This window comes from Gymnoscopelus microlampas, assembly GCF_963454915.1.
Source record: "Gymnoscopelus microlampas genome assembly, chromosome: 4".
NCBI classification, from domain to species: domain Eukaryota; kingdom Metazoa; phylum Chordata; class Actinopteri; order Myctophiformes; family Myctophidae; genus Gymnoscopelus; species Gymnoscopelus microlampas.
In genome coordinates, this window is record NC_139941.1 from 49,198,718 (window position 1) to 49,213,749 (window position 15,032).

At 41.8% G+C, this 15,032-nt stretch overlaps 1 protein-coding gene across 1 annotated transcript in view; it reads right to left on the reverse strand.

The window, feature by feature from the left end:
• The window catches only part of mctp1a (multiple C2 domains, transmembrane 1a), a 289,927-nt gene extending 279,223 nt beyond the window's left edge, over positions 1-10,704 (reverse strand). The window contains exon 1 of the mRNA XM_084054050.1: positions 10,292-10,704. Within this exon, the coding sequence (XP_083910176.1) occupies positions 10,292-10,627 (336 nt within the window). The 5' untranslated portion in view covers positions 10,628-10,704. The remainder of the gene's footprint in view (positions 1-10,291) is intronic.
• Positions 10,705-15,032: the final 4,328 nt, after the last annotated feature.

The following is a 15,032-nucleotide window of genomic DNA, read 5'->3' on the forward strand; positions in this document are numbered from 1 at the left end:
AATTAATGCTCGTCCCAATTGGTGGTGTAAGTCCACATACCAAATTTGGACTTGCTGGCATGCTGCCAACTAGAGTTATAGCTGTTTAAAGCCCGTGCTCAAACGGACATCCGGGCTCAAACGGACATAACGGACAAACGGACATACGGACGGACATAGTCAAGAGTAGAGCGGCTGGCACCGCTAAAAATGCTTTATATCCTGAGGTTCAAGGGCAGCCGTAGACTCTCTGAATCACATCAGAGAGGGCCGTTTGAGATACGGGTACCAGCTGGGCTCAGCTGGAGACCAGCCAAATAATAAGCACATGAATAAGGGTCTAGTCTGGTGAAGTCCCAAAGTGATTCTCTACAGAGGATGATATCCTTTCAGACAAAGAAGATAGCCGGGCAAACAGCGAAGCTGTTAAGTGAAGGGGGGCGGAAAGACAGTATTCCATCCAGACTCAAAAAACATTGTATACATTTGCATAAAGCCATCCCAGAGCTCATCATCACTTGACAAAATGCAAAAGACTAGCAAAGCACCAAACTAAAAACACAATACGGTAAAACATTGGAACCAAACCTAAGAGAGGACGACTCAGTTAAAGTTACAGCCCAAAGCAGTTCTTTGATGAGCAGTTTTCACTAGTAATGGAAGTTGCTTCCTCGCCAGCCTCCGTAATTACAAACAAAAGCAGTACTTTTGTTCAAAGAAAAAAAACTATAATCTGCTTCCAGACTATTAAGTACTCCCATTTACAACAATGGCAAATCCTGTAAATGAGGCCACTAGAGGGATTGTGACAGTTCACTTCATGTCATCATCGAGCCTGACAGCCATTAAACTGTTGACAGATTGAGACTGACAATGAAGAAGCTAGGCTTTTGCAGACTCCAGCATCATAAACACAGATGTTCTGGCTAATTATTGGTGGTTCTGAAACTTTTTGTGCCAAAGGAATACAAAAACAGTCGTGATGTGCCACACTGTGAGGCTTGTAGATTGGCTATTTTCACTATTTCTTTAGTTGTCCATGCAGTTGTGGGGGAAAAATGTATTTAACATTTAAAAGATTTGCCTAGTAGCATGTCCAAAATAGGAACGCCTTGTGGTTAAAAAAATGTTTGGGTATATAAACTGCCTCTGTATTAGAAAATGTGTGTGCACTGCACAACTATTTATAAAAAAGAATTGTTGTCACAAAATCCCAAGTTACACCTCAGGTCTTGTCTCACAGCACACCAGTATACCTCAGCACACCGCTTGGGAACCACTGACTTCCAAGTTCCAAGTCCATAATCCAAGATATTTGGCCCTCTGTAACACAATATGAGCAGCAATGTTTTTACAAAGTTTGAGAGATAACAACTGCCTAAAGCAAACCATATACTGATGTAGGAGAGATTCATATTAAGTCTAACGAGGCAAAAAAAAGAAATCCTATTTTAATATGACATTTTATGTTCCCGGAGCACTAATGATGAAATGCACCCTGACTGACTCAACCATCTCAGAGTAGAAATACGACGGAGACAAAAACATAGATAGTGTATGAGCTATAATAATAATAATAATAATAATAATAATAATAGACTTTATTTGTATAGCACCTTTCATGACAATGCAGCTAAAAGTGCTTTACGGAGCAAGAATACAATTACAGTTACAACTAATTTAACAATAAAGCAAAAAAGAAAAGCAAAAGCGTAAAACAACATTTAAATAATAGCAAAAGGCTGTGAATCAGGCAATACAGTGAGGACATGGATAACAACACAGAGATTTAAAAAGAAACCAAAAAATCTCAAAGCAAGAGTGAACAAGTAGGTCTTGAGCTGTGCTATAGAAAACAAAGAGTACATTTCAAATGTCCCTGTCAATCTGATGTTAACAGACAGAGACGTACTGTAACATGAATGCATTTCTACCCTGCCCATACTGTATGTACTTTGCAGTTCTCACAGCCAAGATATGAAAACAAGCCAGTTTGTAAGTGTTGATGTGGCTCTGATAAATATTTGACCAAGCACGACTAATTTAGCGTCATCTTTCCTCATTAACACATAGACACGCATGCACACACACGCTTGCTTGCATGCAAGACAGATACACGATTTCACTTGTGTGTGCGAGTGCGCGCACACACACACACACACACACACACACACACACACACACACACACACACACACACACACACACACACACACACACACACACACACACACACACACACACACACACACACACACACACACACACACACACACGTAAGCTTTGCTTATTAAATCCTCTACTACAGTAATGTAAGCAATGCTGGAATGGCTTTTAGACCTTGGCATTAGTCCCTCATTCACTCTCCAAATGAAACTGTGAAATCTCTTGTTGCTTGTTAATACTATCTTCCATAAGTTCTTGATTCATTTACTGTATATGGTTTGGCTTAGAGCTTCGGGCTTTGAATCACTTGAGAGATGTGGAATAATGTGCTAAATGTGGACACACCTAATAGTAGTTTGATGGCCGGGTTGTTATGAAAAATGAAAGGTTGCCTATACCATATATGAATGGTAATGGTATTAAAAAGGCATTATAAATCTTGCAGTGGATTAAGCTTATAAGCACATAAGTGCTAAGTGCACATACTGTGCCATAAACAGTGACATGAACAGATAAAAACACACACAAATACAACAGACATCTTTGTTTTTTATGAATGTGCTGCTATGATTTTCAGATTGAAGGCACTGTATTTCGTATATTTGGAGATTAAGATACAATTTTATATCTATTATGATGTTTTGCTTTAAAAGGTAGGGTAAGTGATTTACTTTGATTAAAACAAGTGTTAAATAGCTCTATATTCTGATAGTACTCATTGCTATAGAGTGTTTGTTCAGTAAAAGGAGTCTCCCATGTCTCTCCAGCTCTTTATTAAACAGAAAATGCATTTTCAGTGCTCTTTCCTGATTGGCTTAAATTGTGTCTCCTACCTGAAAATATACTATATTCTGTTTACTAAAGAGCTGGAGAGACCCCTGTGACCGAACAAATGCTATGTAGCAATGATTACTATCAGAATATAGTACTTTAACCTTCCAATCTCATCTAATCTCACATAGACAGAACATCCTATGTGGACATCTATGTAGAATGTGGACACATTACTTACAATTCTTTTAACTGTAGCAATGATATGATAGTGTGAACTTCACTCTAAGATTAGCATTTTTTTAAACATAATTTCCTCTCATCTCAACATCTTTCCTTTCTTACAATTACAAATTGTGCAGAGGGGTTTGTTGAACCAACACCATGTTCTCCCAGACTTCATCCGAGAAAGGAAGACATTTAAGTGATGTGGTCTCTACTGTGTCTGTAACTATTATTATGACATTGATTCCATCCTGGTGAATTTACAGGAACCGTCAGCTGGTGCAACATGATATCCCGTTTTGAAGCCTCGAGTTCGGCATTTTAAGCTGTCGCTATCGTGGATTTGAGCGTAGCCATTGGATGAGAGGGTGGAGGCGGGGATACGCATTGCTACGCCTCGATTCTACACGCCATGGTGGCAACTTGTCAATTACAACATAGCCATGCCCTTAGCCCATTCAATCCTGGAACGCATCTGTGTCATTTTAGATTTCTTTGGCTATTCAAAAATAGCAGGTATACAAGCTCATAGAGCTTGTAGATCTGCTATTTTTGAAAAATTGGAACATTTGGGCAAATCTTTTAATACATATATTTTTAAAGTGAACATTTGTAACTGTCAAATGTCTCAACAAATGTCTTCATTTTTCTGAAAAACTATTGTTGCTATATCAGTGGTGATCAAACTTCGTTTCTTGTCAAGGACCATCCAAAATTATATGTTTTTGGATGCCAATCCCCATCAAAATATGTTGTTCCAGGGACCCCCCAGAAGCAAAGATTTGAGTTAAAAATGTTGTTTAAAAAAATATATATATATTCAAAGATTTGCACAAATGTTCATGGTTTTTCAAAAATAGCAGATCTACAAGCTCATAGCGCGGCACTCGGTGCCGCGCTATGAGCTTGTAGATCTGCTATTTTTGAATAGCCAAAGAAATCTTAAAATGACACAGATGCGTTCCCGTATGAATGGGTTAAGCATACCCTGCTTTATCGTCTAATTTTACTCTAAATGGGACTATAATTAACATCACGCTGTATTGAAGAAGACTTGAAACTAGCGATTGAGCACAGACAGACGAGACATACTGTAAGCTCTATTAGGGAAATTGTCTGGGTTGCACAACATTGGCTTAATTCTTTAGACCAGAAGCTTCCTGCTTTGGTGTGACCGCGCCTATGACCACAGTGTGGTGGGGGTGCCTGCGTGCATTTGGTGTTTCGGTGAGTCTTCATGCATGACCATGAGGTTTTTTTGCACTGTCATCCAGACAGCCATCTGTGCTTGGACAAGGAAAAGCAGCGTGAGGCTCACACTCATATTTTAGTGCTATTTTTGTCACAATACTTGGCAGAAGCAGACCCAGAATCACACAACCACCTTTTATGTATGTTTGTGCTTGTCTGTTTCATAATGAATACAGTACCTCAAGCTGGAAAACATCATCATCATCATCTTAGTATGTGGCAATGGCTGAATGATTGTATCCAATGACTGAATGATTGTGTCCAACAAAACGGTCATGATGCACAGACATTACTGAATGCATATATCCCTGCTTTTTATCAACCCATTCGCTAACTCATTCGTTTCACACAAGGAGCAGCTCTTGTTAATTAAGCTTTACACCTAAATCTGTTTTTCTATTGATTTCTGTGATGCTGCTGCATTACAGTGCTCTGTGAATTCAACTGTTGGTACAATGGTGAGAGGATGGTAAATCCTAGGTCTACAGTCCACAGCACACTACGGTAACGTACATAAACAATATTCTATGCCCTGACTAAAGTATTATCACCTTCTAATGAAGTATAATCTCACAATCTGATTACCAGCTCATCTCCATAATCTACAGAAAACGGTCTGCAACTGTCTTTTTGGTTCCTTCTTGTTTTCCTTGCCTTGCCCCCACCCCTTCTTCTTTCTTCTCTTTCTATTTCTGTGAACAATCAAAAACGGTGGAGCTTGCTCAAAAAACGAATCTCACCCACTGTTTTACACCTGTAAACCTGTGATGTGACAATATTAAAGATGATTCTGATTAACTTTCCAGCCGTTTCATTTAGCTTGGAATCCCCCCACTGATGATGTCACTGGTAGGCAGGCTTCTGAACTGTCTGTCCACAGCCCAACACAGTGAGACACAGAGTGAGCATAGACGGAAATTGTGCCATCTTATAATGTTTATAAAAGTAACGGGTCGCACTCAGAGTGGCAAGAGTGAGTTGACTTTTTTAGTATTTCTTACACGTCTCTAAAGCAGTGGTTTTCAACCTTTTTCATGTCAAGGTCCATTATTTATTCAGCATTTGAGCCATGGGGGACCACCATTTGATTAGATTCAGCCTCTCAGACCCCAAACCTTAGAATAGTTTGTAAACGTTGGATAAGCTTTTGTCCACAATTCCATGCTGTATTGATGTTGGTACCAATAGGAGAGACAACAGGCAAACGTTGATCAAAAATAACATTCTTTAATTAAGTAATGCAGATGCTTAACAATAATTGAACTCTTGAGAGTGTAAAATGAAACCAAATTGACCCGTAAGGGTCCATTTGGTTTCATGTTACACTCTCAAGAGCTAAAGATATACCTAATAAGGATCCATTTGGTTACCAACTCTCCATCATTTAGCTGGGGACCACCTGGAACCCCCTCAAGGACTACTGGTGGTCCCCGGACCATTGGTTGAGAACCACTGCTCTAGAATGAAAAAGAAATTGCGGCTATCCAGCCTTCATCAGTGTGCATCTTATAATGAGCATTAGTAACTAAGGACCAATTATATGAAGGTTGAAAAAGGGTTAAGTGGTCCTTTAAGCAATATGCATAACTATTTTAATTAATTCTATAAATAACCAACTATCTTAACAACCAACTATCTTTATCTATTAGGTATCTGAAGAAAACCCTTGCAGAAAGAAAAGCAAACATCCAAGAGGCTCAGTCACAGCCCCACACCTTTAAAAGGGTAAACGATTCGTCCACGGCGCACTGTGTTGTCCTGGCAAAGTAGCAGTTGCCAGGCTGCTGTAGACATTCCAGACGGATGGGACAGACATCCAAAGCATGAAAGATTGGTCTGAGAAAGGCATGATTAAAACAATGTGCGTCTGAAAGCAGACATGACAAATACCTCACTTCACCTGCTAAAAGGTTATTTGGCAACAACCATGCCCTTTAGTGTAAACTGACCCGATATGAAATATGATGCAGAATCACATTTCTGAATCAATTTCCATGGAATGGAATATAGCTAACACTAGCAATCCTTCACCACTCTGCTGGGGAGTTGCACTCAGTCCCTCACTCTCAGAAATTAAATGGATATAAGAGACTCTTGTTGGTCTCAAAGGAGTTGAGGCCCAGGGTCTCTTAACACCCATACTCTGAAACACTTTCTAGTAGGCTACACTTCTTCCCACTGGAGTTGAGTCAACTCAGTAGGGACTATGGAGGAGTGTGCTAGAAAGTGCTTCAGAGCCTAATCAATTCACTTTTAACCCATTAAAACCGGGAACGCATCTGTGTAACCACTTTATCCATATTTCATACTTTGGCTATTCAAAAATAGCAGATATACAAGCTCATAGCGCGGCACCGAGTGCCGCGCTATGAGCTTGTAGATCTGCTATTTTTGAGAAATCATGTTTTTTTTTGCAAATCTTTGAATATATATATATTTTTTAAGCTAACATTTGTAACTCAAATCTTTGCTTCTAGGGGTCCCTGGAACAACATATTTTGAGATGGCTGTCCGTGGCCAAATACATATAATTTTGGGGGTCCTTGGGGGCGATTTTTCAAAAATGAGATTAATCTAAAAATGACACTGAGTCTTTCCCGGTCTAAATGGGTTAAAGAAGGTCAGGATCATCGGCGACAAGCTCAGGATCAGTTCAAAAATAAATGTGATATAAGATAGTACTTCATCATATCGAGTAGACCAAAAAATGGCAAACATCACGCTTAAGTGCCATTAGGTTTGGGTGGCATGAAATGCAATGGTACTAATGTGTCCAGGGATTCTGCCGTGATAAAATATAGTACTGTGAAAAAAAGATGTTGCCCATATCGCCCACCACCACACTACAGTATGTGCCATAGTATTATCTTCATGATTCATTTCTAAACAAACAAAACAAGACTATATTACAACAGTATTTGTAATACTGTTGTTTTGGTGTCACAACAGGTACTTGGTAGTACAAAAGTTAACAAAAAACACTACCTCCTAAACCTAAACCCTCAATCCCTTGTCAGATGGCATTAATAATATAGAACACAACCTTATTTCATGTTCAACAGCACTTTTTCGAGTATATAGGCTACTCTAAGATGACCCTGAAATGATTTGACCAAACAAGATAACCGTCAAGGGAGGGCTGGCCTGGTTTCTGGTCCTGACTGGGGCCAAATTTAAGCACACATCTATATCAAACGCAGCTCCCCCCGCTGAGTCTTAATTAAGGTCCAAAACATCAATATTCCCCCAGGCCTAAGAGCTCACTAAATAATACATTCCCAAAGACCAAGAAGTGGTAATGGCCCCAGCACTGGAACCACACACACACACCTGTACTCCTCTGTCTCTCTGTCTCTCTGTCTCTCTGCCTTACTATTACTATATGTACCTCAGGCTACATCTACACTAATGTGTTTTCAAACGAAAACAATCTCCGCCCACACAAGCGTTTCCGCAGCAACAATCTCTGTCTACACATTCTCACTCTCAAGTAATAATAATAATAATATCTCAAATGTATATAGCGCTTTTATAAGTACCCAAAGAGGCTGTGGGCGCTGCAGGCGTGTTCTCTCCTCCGCGTCATCAGTGCCCATACCCTCGGTGGGGTTGGCGAAAGGGCCTTTCTGTGTGGAGTTTGCATGTTCTCCCTGTGTCCCCTAGGGTAGGTACTGTACCCTAACTTCCCCAGTCAACATGCAACATTGTGGGTGTCCCCCTCACGTCAAATCAAATGTTGCAGTATGGCCACAATACTATGTCCCCAGTCGTCACCATGAGAATGCGTTGTCGCCGTCCATACTACACGCCTGAACAAAAGCATCACATTTGACAGCCATCTGACAACAATGTCCATGAAACAGCTACTTGCAGTCAAAGAATGTTTCCCCTTCCTGTTGATGCAGTCTGTGGATTTTTGCTATAGGGCAGGGGGGGGGGGGGGTCAAACTCATTTTAGGTTTGCTTTAGTTGCCAGATTGTTCAAAAGGCGTGTGTCCAACGCCCGAAAGGCAGTTATCCTGTCATAGTATTCGGTTACAACACGCAAAACATGATTGGTAACGTTCGTAATCTACTGAATCAGGTCTATAGGGACAAAAAAAAAACAGGAATGTGAAGTAGTAACAAAAATACAAAGGGGGAAGAACCTGCCACACTTACATTGTATTAATAATGGTTATGGTACATTATGGGAAGTAAATCAAAATGATGTTCATCACCTCAGAGAAGCTACTGACTCAGCAGCAGTCAGTGGCATGGAGCCATGGAGTACACCTGCAATCAATCTCTAACATCTTAACACACGCTGGAGACTTGCCCAGTATTTACTGGCCTACTGACCACGTTTTATGCGAAGGCAAGATGTGTGCACTGTGCCCTAGGGAAGGAACACGCGTATTCCTTCCCTAGGGCACTGAGTTCAGTGCATGCATCTAGGCAAAACCGTTATGGTACGGGGAGGCAAGTCAGTACAAAAGGACAGCCCCTGTGTTGGGAGACAGTGAAGCTGGCTGATATTATGAGCCTGTTTTTTCAACAGTTCAACACTACATGGACAGCAGCTGATTTCCGTATACATAATATATCATGTGTGGATTGTGTGGCCGTGGTGGGGTTGTGGGGGTGGGACTGATTGATATTATAATACAGCATGACACATCAAAGCAGCACACAGCTGTCAGCTTACTGTACGTTGATTGTGTCAGAATAACACATAAGAGGCCTAATACATAATGCATGCGTGACTTATTCAGATGTTATCCACACGCTGTTGTCAAAGGCAAAGTACAGGCAAGGATCAAGACCAGGGGTCTTCAACAGGGGGTCCGGGACCCCTAGGGGGTCCTCAGAGTTACTACAGGGGGTCCGCCAAATCTTTGTGTGATATGTTGTTGTTTTTTACCTTAACCACATGAACCCTCGCATCCCTTTTTCTGAGGAAAACTTCAGCCAAAAAATAGCCGATCTACAAGCTCACAACGCCTCGCAGGGCGAGGCGTTGTGAGCTTGTAGATCTGCTATGTTTTGGCAAAGAGGTTTGGTGTAGAGGAGAAAAAGAGCCCAAGTCAAAAGACCAAGTAAACAATTTTTTTTAAATCTGAAACACAGTTTTATACAATATGGAGGGGGTCCCTGCTTCATCTCTCTCTCGACTAGGGGGTCCCTGGCCTGAAAACGTTGAAGACCCCTGATCAAGACTCATAGATCCTTTTTAAATTACAGATATGGAAGTAAAAGTCAGACTCGATAAAATAAATCTATGATAGTCTTGATCCAAGGCTATGAGGCAGGACATTAGCAGCATAAACACAATATTTAGGAAAACTGGACCAGGAGGGCATCATTTAGCCTAATCATGTGAGCTGCAGTGACAGTGCTCATCAATGTGTAGCCTAGTAGGCTACTTAATCAACCTTACACTCACTCACTCATTCATTCATTCATTCATTCATTTCTTTTCAACGTGAAACGTGTCTCTGGCTGATAAACCACTTAATCCCCATATGGTTGAGTGGAGTCCCTCAGGGCTCTATATTAGTGTATTTTCTGTTTTCTGTTATTGTGGGGAAAGCTTTAGCAGAAAATAGCTGATCGACAAGCTCACAACCGTGCATTGGTGTGAGCTTGTAGATCTGCTATTTTCTGCTAAAGCTTTCCCGCTGAAAATAGCTTTCCCGCTTTCCCGCTGAAAATAGCAGATCGCAAGCTCACAAGACACTTGTGAGCTTGTAGATCTGCTATTTTCTGCTAAAGCTTCCCCCACAAATACGGATGCTGGGGTTTAAGTGGTTAAAGGAGCAATTTCGTCACATTTCGTCCTACAGGGGTCGTAGAGAGAGAGAGAGAGAGAGAGTAGTGTTTTTTTATACATACATAAAACGTGTGTTTTTGTACTCACAGAATCACTGGCGTCGGTGTTCTTCGTCATCATCACCTCCGGGTCCACCACCAGCTTCTCGAAGCACGCCGAACCCAGAGAGGAGCTCTTCTGCTGGGTCATGACCAGCTGGTGAGGCGCGGTGACGGTCAGCTTGGGGCTGCCGTGGAGGAGCGTCAGCTCCGGCTTGCTGCCCGTCGTCGGTCCGGCGGCCAGCGGGCTCCCTCCTCCTCCGCGGCCCGAGGCGTCACTTACCGACGACGACGGGCTGGAGGTGCCCGTGCTGCTCAGGTTGGGCTGGGACGACGAGAACACGCGGTCGTGCAGCTGCTGCCCTTTCTTTTTCCGCTTAAACATCCACAGCCCGGACTCCTTCTTGCTCGGCTCCCCGACGCCGTCGCCGCTCCGCCGCTCGGAGCCCAGCTTGGGACTGAGCCACGGCTTCTTGGTCTTCTCCTGGAAATTCTTCCACATCCTCCGCTGGTAGGACAGCGACTCCTGGCCCCTGGCTCCGCTGCTGTCCGATGATGCACCACCCTTGCGCGGGGATTTGTCTGCCATGGTCCCCGTGCAGCAGCCAGCCAGCCTGAGGAGCGCAGGCGGTATGGTGAAACCTCTATGCAATCACTATACCGTGGTGGAGGTGGAGGTGGTGGTGTGGTGGTTCTGATGGTGCTGATGCTGCAGCTCGGTAGCACTTCCACTGATGATCAATCAATCAATCAAAGAGCTGCTAATCTTCTCCATGCAGCAACAGTGAGACCTTTGAAATATCTGCTGCTGCTGCCTCTGCACAGGGATGTGGGTCTCATGTCACACTCTCTCTCTCTCTCTCTGTGTCAACCGGCTGTTAAACACGGCAGTAATTTGTCTCAGCTCTCTCTCTATGCCTTCCTGGTGAAGTTGTTGCACAGACACAGTGTTAAGTTCTTCTGTCTGTATGTATGTGTGTGTGCGCCTCGTCCTCCACCAGCGGTTATTATGCCAACTGGCCCATTAATTGGTCGGTGTGTGCATATTCTAATGATAAGCCTGGGCGCATCAACCCTGCGCCTCCCCCTGGTCAAACGTGTCAGTTGCCCGTATTATAGGCTGTATACTCTGTAGTGGTGGATTACATAACCTAACCCCCTACGACACAGCACGCAGAGGGAACCCTAGCCTTGGTCCAGAGTCCTATCTAACGTCCTGCTCATAGACCCAACATTACACTGCCGTGCGACTGCGAGGTCTCCGTCTTTTAGTAATTATAAACAAAACTATTTTGATACTCACCAAAACAAAGGCTGTTTTGTATTGTTGAAAGTCTATTCACCAGAGTGGGAAGCCTCTCAGCACTTGTTGTTGTCCAGAAAATTAAATATGTCCGCTAGACGGAAATTATTTTATTTACTCCACTGCGCTCTCTACAGATCTGGTCAATATAAATTACCATGGACCAGATCTGTAGAGGGCGCAGTGGAGTAAATATAATAATTTCCATCTGCCGGATATATTTTATTTTCTATCCAAAAAGTGTATTATACAGAGAAGGTGGGGTCCTGAGACGTTTCCCACCGTGGAGAATAGTCTTTCAGCAACACTAAACAGCCTTTGTTTCGGTGAGTAGCGAAATAGTTTTGTTTGTCTTTACTAAAGACGGAGGGCCTGGCAGAGCGTTAGATAGAACTGTCTTTATGTCTCCCTCTACATCTCTTTTTCTCCATCTGTGTATTATAGTTCCATACCAATTTAGTATCACCAAAGCAATGTCCTCCTGATATATGTATAATGTGCTACTCCTTTAAAGGAGTAGTTCACCAAAAAAAAAAATGTATTTTCTATCAATTACACAGCCCATGGAGCCTTGAATTCATGGATTTTTGGGGGGTTTTGTCGCATTCCTAAGCCAATAATTTGGTGACCGGGTCATTGGTCAGTAGGAGACTCCCCGGTCATCTAATGATTGGCTTAGGAATGCGACAAAAACAAAAAAAATGTTACCACCTACATGCAGCACACAGTGTATAGTGTCTTGTGTCTTTTCCACATTAAAATAAATGATTATCACTGACTGACCCAACTTCACCCAAGGGTGGAACTACATCACTGGTGGGTTATTTATGTGTTTATTTAGATGGTTTCCTTTTGTGGGGTATACATGACCTCTTTTTCTCAGTAACAATTACAAGCTGTCGGGGCACATGTAATCCTACCTTGGATGCACTAGTGTACATGCATACATGTCAGTCATGCATGTACTGTATGCATGAACATGAATGCACACACACACACACACACACACACACACACACACACACACACACACACACACACACACACACACACACACACACACACACACACACACACACACACACACACACACACACACACACACATGCCTCAGAGCAGAGATTATAACACATCCTTCACCTTCACTCTCCCATCCAGGAAGATTAAATTTGACTTTGGGCCAATAAGGTTGCAAGGTGACTATCAATGTAAAGACTCTTATACTAAATCATCAACACAATGGTGACCGTGACAGCCCCAATGGTCTCACATATAATTATGTTCAGAGAACTAAGGTATTACAAACTACTTGTGAGAGTGTTAATGTGCTCAAGCCAAGGTATTGATCCTAAAAGTCAAATGAATAATTAAATGCAGAATGAAGGAATGAGACGCTGGAGTATCACGGACATATTAAATGCCTTTTTAAATAGGTGCTATAATATCCAGGGGTGTGCTGTGGATTTATAGTGGAGCTATATAGAAATGACGTCACGTACACATGCACCCGCACGCATGTGCACATAGCCCTTTACATAGACTCACCCTCACATAAGTAGGCTACTTAAAATAATCAGACAACTTGTCTTAGATAGATAGATAGATAGACAGATAGATAGATAGATAGATACTTTATTGTCCTTGCGAAAATTCATCAAGCAGCCATCAGGATACAAAAAATCACAAAACATAACATACATACACAATAGATAGATTACACATGCATATACAATACATTGACAGTGCTACACAGCTCTTCTGTTACAGAGTGACACCCTAACCCAATCCGGGATTGGGGTGATGATTAAATTCATCTGGCCGAATCCCCTTTTGCACTCTGCAGTGCAGAGACCAATTGTCTCTCATTGTGAGAGGAATGTAAAAGCATTCAATTACATGGATTTTCTGCGCTCCACTAGGCTCCACCGGCAGCCCACCTTTGATTAATATCACGACAGAGGACTAACGTTTCGATGTCCGAGGCATCTTTGTCACTCCAGTGTCTCATTCCCTCATTCTGCTGATGTGTCCTGCTCCATGAGATGCACCAGACCTGCCATTATGTTGTTTGATGCACGGTGGAACTCCTTCTGTTCTGAACAATTAAATGCCTCCAAGGAATAATTTCTATTTTTTTATGCTCAACATGATGTCAGAAAACAGTGAAAAGACAACATTTTGTTCAAGATTCAAAGATTGTATTTGTCATACATGTACTGTATGAGCTGTGAAATGTTTAGGTGGCAGAACGTTTCTGTGCTACAAGTAATATCCAACATATATAGTTCAAAATGTAATACGATTATAGGCAATAACACAATATTTATAATATAGTTACAGTACTGCTAGTAGTAATACAGTAAATAATAAAGTCAAGTGTAAAACATGATAAAATGTCACCTTCCCTGGGAGGATGTACAATCAATCAATCAATCAAACTTTATTAAGGACACATGGTCCATAGCAACATAAATACAAAGACAAACAAGGGCGGACATGGTCCATAAAATAAAATAATATATCTATACAGTTTAGAAGTGCACCTTCTCTGGTTATTCAGGAAGGACACATTTATATTATGTTGCAGGCAGCCAAAAAAGTAAATATAGAATATTGCGGCCAATTCCCATCAGGGATCACTACATCAAATCATCTCTTTCCATCCGTTTCTGTTTTCTGCATCTTCCTCGGTCACTCCAACCACCTGCACATCTTCTCTCACAGCATCCATAAACCTCCTCTGTTTGGCCTTTCTCTTCTCCTCCTACCTGGCAGCTCCATCTTCAGCATCCTTCTCCCAATGTACCCCTCATCTCTCCTCCATACATGACCAAACCACCTCAACCTCGCCTCTCTTGCTTTATCCCCAAACCTTCTGACCTGGGCTGACCCTCTAATGTAGTCAAGTCTGATCTTGTCTTTCATTGTTACTCCTAATGGGAATCGTAGCATACAGAATGAAGAATCAACAGAGAATAACCGATGAATATATTAGCAATCAAAGATATTTAGAATATACAAATATTTTAAGGATGATTAAGTTAGCAACCAAGTTTAGTAGTCAGTATTATGTGGTGAAGTACAGTAGAACAGTTCTCCCCGAGGTACAATCTAAAGACATTAAGTCTTGCAAGGAGTTTTGGCAACATATTGTCCACAATACAGTATTTGCTATATACGTCAGAAAAAAAGAACCAGGTGCTCACAGGAGATATAAAAAGTTGACAATAGTAAAAAGTGTCAATGGTGCTCATGGATCAAACTGGATCAAAACAGGGAAAAAAACAGCGGACCATCCGGCCACTCAGGAGTAAAAAGGAGGAACAGCCTTTATTGATTAAAAGGCAACCGCCAACATGTTTCGACATCGGAAGGTTTTCATCAGGGAGCCCTGATGAAGACCTTCCGAACTTGCTCTTTCAGTGAGTGGGTATACAGGTGAAAGATCATTGACCTGCAGTTTAGCCATGAGGGAAAAAGCTTGTTC